This window comes from Carassius carassius, chromosome 22 (genome assembly GCF_963082965.1).
Source record: "Carassius carassius chromosome 22, fCarCar2.1, whole genome shotgun sequence".
Taxonomy (NCBI): Eukaryota; Metazoa; Chordata; class Actinopteri; order Cypriniformes; family Cyprinidae; genus Carassius; species Carassius carassius.
This window is the reverse complement of record NC_081776.1, coordinates 615,923-619,681: the sequence shown is the minus strand read 5'-3', so window position 1 is coordinate 619,681 and position 3,759 is coordinate 615,923. Positions and strand designations below refer to the sequence as shown.

At 39.2% G+C, this 3,759-nt stretch overlaps 1 protein-coding gene across 1 annotated transcript in view; it reads right to left on the bottom strand.

The window, feature by feature from the left end:
* LOC132098615 (exportin-T) overlaps nucleotides 1–3,759 on the bottom strand; it is a 17,931-nt gene extending 14,172 nt beyond the window's left edge. Inside the window, exons 1-8 of the mRNA XM_059504684.1 lie at nucleotides 3,609–3,759; nucleotides 3,317–3,399; nucleotides 3,112–3,168; nucleotides 2,398–2,467; nucleotides 2,086–2,304; nucleotides 1,817–2,001; nucleotides 1,569–1,737; nucleotides 1–155 (exon numbers count right to left, since the gene is read on the bottom strand). The exon at nucleotides 1–155 is cut by the window's left edge and continues 82 nt beyond it. Of these exons, the coding sequence (XP_059360667.1) occupies nucleotides 1–155; nucleotides 1,569–1,737; nucleotides 1,817–2,001; nucleotides 2,086–2,304; nucleotides 2,398–2,467; nucleotides 3,112–3,168; nucleotides 3,317–3,399; nucleotides 3,609–3,698 (1,028 nt within the window). The 5' untranslated portion in view covers nucleotides 3,699–3,759. The remainder of the gene's footprint in view (nucleotides 156–1,568; nucleotides 1,738–1,816; nucleotides 2,002–2,085; nucleotides 2,305–2,397; nucleotides 2,468–3,111; nucleotides 3,169–3,316; nucleotides 3,400–3,608) is intronic.

The window sequence follows — 3,759 nt, the reverse complement described above, 5'->3', positions numbered from 1 at the left end:
AGCATCAGAGGAACCTTCCCCTCCACGGCACGCAGCGTTTCCGCCGAAACCTTCACATCGCCCATCTTACTGAGTTTAGTCCAGCTCAGCACCAGAGACTGACCCATCCCGTTCACCAAGCGAGAGAACTTAGCCAGAAAATCCACATCCTCCTCCTGATGGATGAGAAAAATAAGATGAGAGAATCGGATTCATATGCAACTTTAGACATATTTGCGATATGGCTTAGTGCGGCTGTAATTTAACAAATAATTGGGCAAATATTTGGTTATAAAGTGAAATGCAACACTCCGGGCAACCTGTCAAAATAAAAGCTTGTTGGTTGTCTTTCGGTAAAAAATTTAAATGATTTCTAAACTATATGTTATATGCATTTACCGTAAAAAGTGATTTTTTTTTACAATTGTACTACAAAATAATAATTTTATTAAATACTTGACTTCTTATTTTACAGTATAATTGTGTTATTACAATATATTTTTGTTTTTGTGTTTAATTGATCACGTGAGAGTGAGAACATAGCATACAAAAACTGAAGTAGAAAGACTTTTTCTTTTAACTGTTGACTTTAATTAGTAAAAGAGGTTTGAAGAAACCAAAGTGTGAAAATCTAGATTAGTCAAGTTTGTCCTAATCATTGGGTCCTAAAACAGATGGTATGCAATTAAAAAAAAAAAATCATCCCACTCTTTTTAGAAATGATTAATTCTTAAATATAAATATTCAAAAGATTTGGTAAAAATTTGAGACGCGTGTGTGTGTATATATATATATATATTTGTATTTTCCGGACTATAAGTCGCACTTTTTTTCATAGTTTGGCTGGTCCTGCGACTTATAGTCAGGTGCGACTTATCAAAATTAATTTGACATGAACCGAGAGAAATGAACCAAGAGAAAACATTACAGTCTCCAGCCACGAGAGGGCGCTCTATACTGCTCAGTTCTCCTGTAGTTTACACTGAGCAGCATAGAGCGCCCTCTCGTGGCTGGAGACGGTAATGTTTTCTCTTGGTTCTTGGTTCTAAATAAATGCGACATAGTCCGGTGCGACTTATGTTATTTTCCTCATCATGACGTATTTTTGGACTGATGCGACTTATACTCAGGTGCAACTTATAGTCCGAAAAATACGGTGTTCGTGTGTGTGTATTATATATATATATATATATATATATATATATATATATATATATATATATATATATATATATGTAGGTAAAAATTGATAGCCTGAATGCACTGTAAGTCACTTTGGATAAAAGCGTCTGCTAAATGCATAAATGTAATTTAATTTAATATACATTATATATATATTAATAGGGCACATCCCCATTGTTTCTGAACAATTGAAGAACTTTTTCTAATGCCATGCCAGTTTCTATGTCTATTCATGGTGAAAGCTAGGTTTAGTTATTCAAAAGTAAAACCTAAATTATCTGGGTTTCATTTTTTTCTAAAAAACATTAAAACTAAATCTGTATTTACTTGGTTAAAGCCCTTTTTAAAAAGTATCAACGTAATAAAACAAGTTCCTCAAATGTTCTTTTTTGTCAAGATGAACACACCTGCTGGATGTTGAAGAACCCTGCGGACTGCAGCACCTGACACAGAGACTCCACCAGCTTGGTTTTGTCCACGGGTTCCATGCCTTTATTTACGATCTCAAACAGACAATCGCACGCCTCCTCGCGCAGCTCCTCCATGGACATGTGACTGAGCAGCAGATTCACAAACCTACACAAACACACAACAGACAGGAAGCTCATTACAGTGAGTCTGGTGATATCTCAGCATCGTTCAGAGCTGCTCTGACCGGTCATTGGCGATGAGACTGAGGTCGATCCAGGACACGTATGCGCCCACCACCTCCAGACACTGGCAGGTCAGCTCGCTGTGGGTGTGCTGGTACGTCTGAAGGATCTGGAACCAGGACTCCACCAGTGCCGGGATGCACTGTTCACGCATGGTGTCTTTGATCAGAGTGTTTCTGCGTGTCTCCTGAGATCAGAGAGAAAGAGAGGGCTGCATTAATGCCATGAGAGAGCAGAAAACAGAGTCCTCCTCGGGTTTGCTCGGTGTTACCTCAGGACTGTGCAGGACGTCCCGATCAACCACCTCAGCGTCGATAGCCATCAGTGTGCGCAGGTAAATGTCCACTCCGTTCAGATTCAATCCCACCAGATTGAGGATGTCGAAGAAGAACTTGGGCCATAATGTCAGATACTCCATCACAAACGTCAGGGCCAAAACCTGCGCCGCTTTATTCCTGATGAAGGGCTTTTCTGGATGCAGGTTCATCAGCTGGACAAACATAAAAATACGTGTGCGTAAATCATATTTCATGAGTGCACATGTAGCAATGAAAAAAAAAATTAAATGGTAAACGATTCTAACCTGAGCCTGCAACCATTTCATCAGGGTCTCTCGGATCAGCTGCTGTTGAGCTGCAGTGAGCGACCCATGTCTGCAAACACAGTATTATACAATTTTAAAAACTGTATGAAACTATCCGTCTAATTGTTTTTATTTTCTGTTTGTGTGTGAGATTTCTGATTCATCAGCCGCTATATGTAAATAAGTACAAGGATAACAATAAAACGTTAAACTACAAATCAGTTTAAGATTATCAGAATACACAAAAGAGGTCATGAACTGAGAAATCAAGATTTTTTTAGACATAAAATTTGATTTTACTACAAAAACATCCTGTAAGTTTCAGAACTCAAAACTTTACGTTAGTCTAGCTTGTATTGAAGCAAATCTGCCAATATGACAGCTAGTTTAATTTGCCACTTTATGATGTAATAATGAGACTAAACCCCACCTCTACAGAAGATAATCAACACAGCTTCTAAAGCACTCCGTTAAGCCCCGCCCACTCATTCTACAGCACTGCCTGTTTAGCCCCGCCCACTGATTCTAAAGCACTGCCTGTTTAGCCCCGCCCACTGACCATGGATTCGTTTACAAACAAGACAATTCAACTCAGGATTTTCAGTAAGATAGAAACTAAGAGACTATGCTGAGCTGAATATATTGGATCCGACAGTAAAGTCTCAGCACACAAGCTTGATTAATTTTTCTGAGTTTGCAGAGATTCAGTGATACCTGTTTTTAATCTGGTGCTCCAAGACTTGAAAGCAGAAGAACTTTACATGATCGTCACTGTGGGAGAAGCGCACACAGATTGCAATCAATCAATATTATTGCGTGAAACACTACAGTATGCACATATGTAGCAACAAGGCCTGCTATAATCTTACAGAGAAACACTAGATTAAGAAGTTTTATGCTCTGTTTAAGTGTATTTTACCTGTAAACACCTTTGGCCAGGGCTTCAGCACACACCTCCCATCCATCCAGAGACTCTTTCAACTGCTCAAAATATGCCAGCGCCTGAAAACACAATGCAATCAAAGATTTTTTTTTATTTACTCAATGCACTCCAAGTATTAGTCATGCAAAATATTTAAAGAAACACGCAATCGACTGTGCATGTGAATTGTGCAAACACATTGCATGCAGTCTTCAAATTATTTGTGAGGAAATGAATGATTTAAGTGTGTATGTTTACACAAAGATTTGATGTGGTGTTTTGTACTCACCCTTTGCCTGTAGCAGGCATCGGCGTTGGGGTTCAGTCCCATGAGGGCCTGCTCGTCCATGATGGCAGGTAACGCCGACTCGCAGGCCATACGTGGGTTAGCTGCTGTCCGCGATCAGTTTATCCCAAATCTCCAAACAGGACATACACAT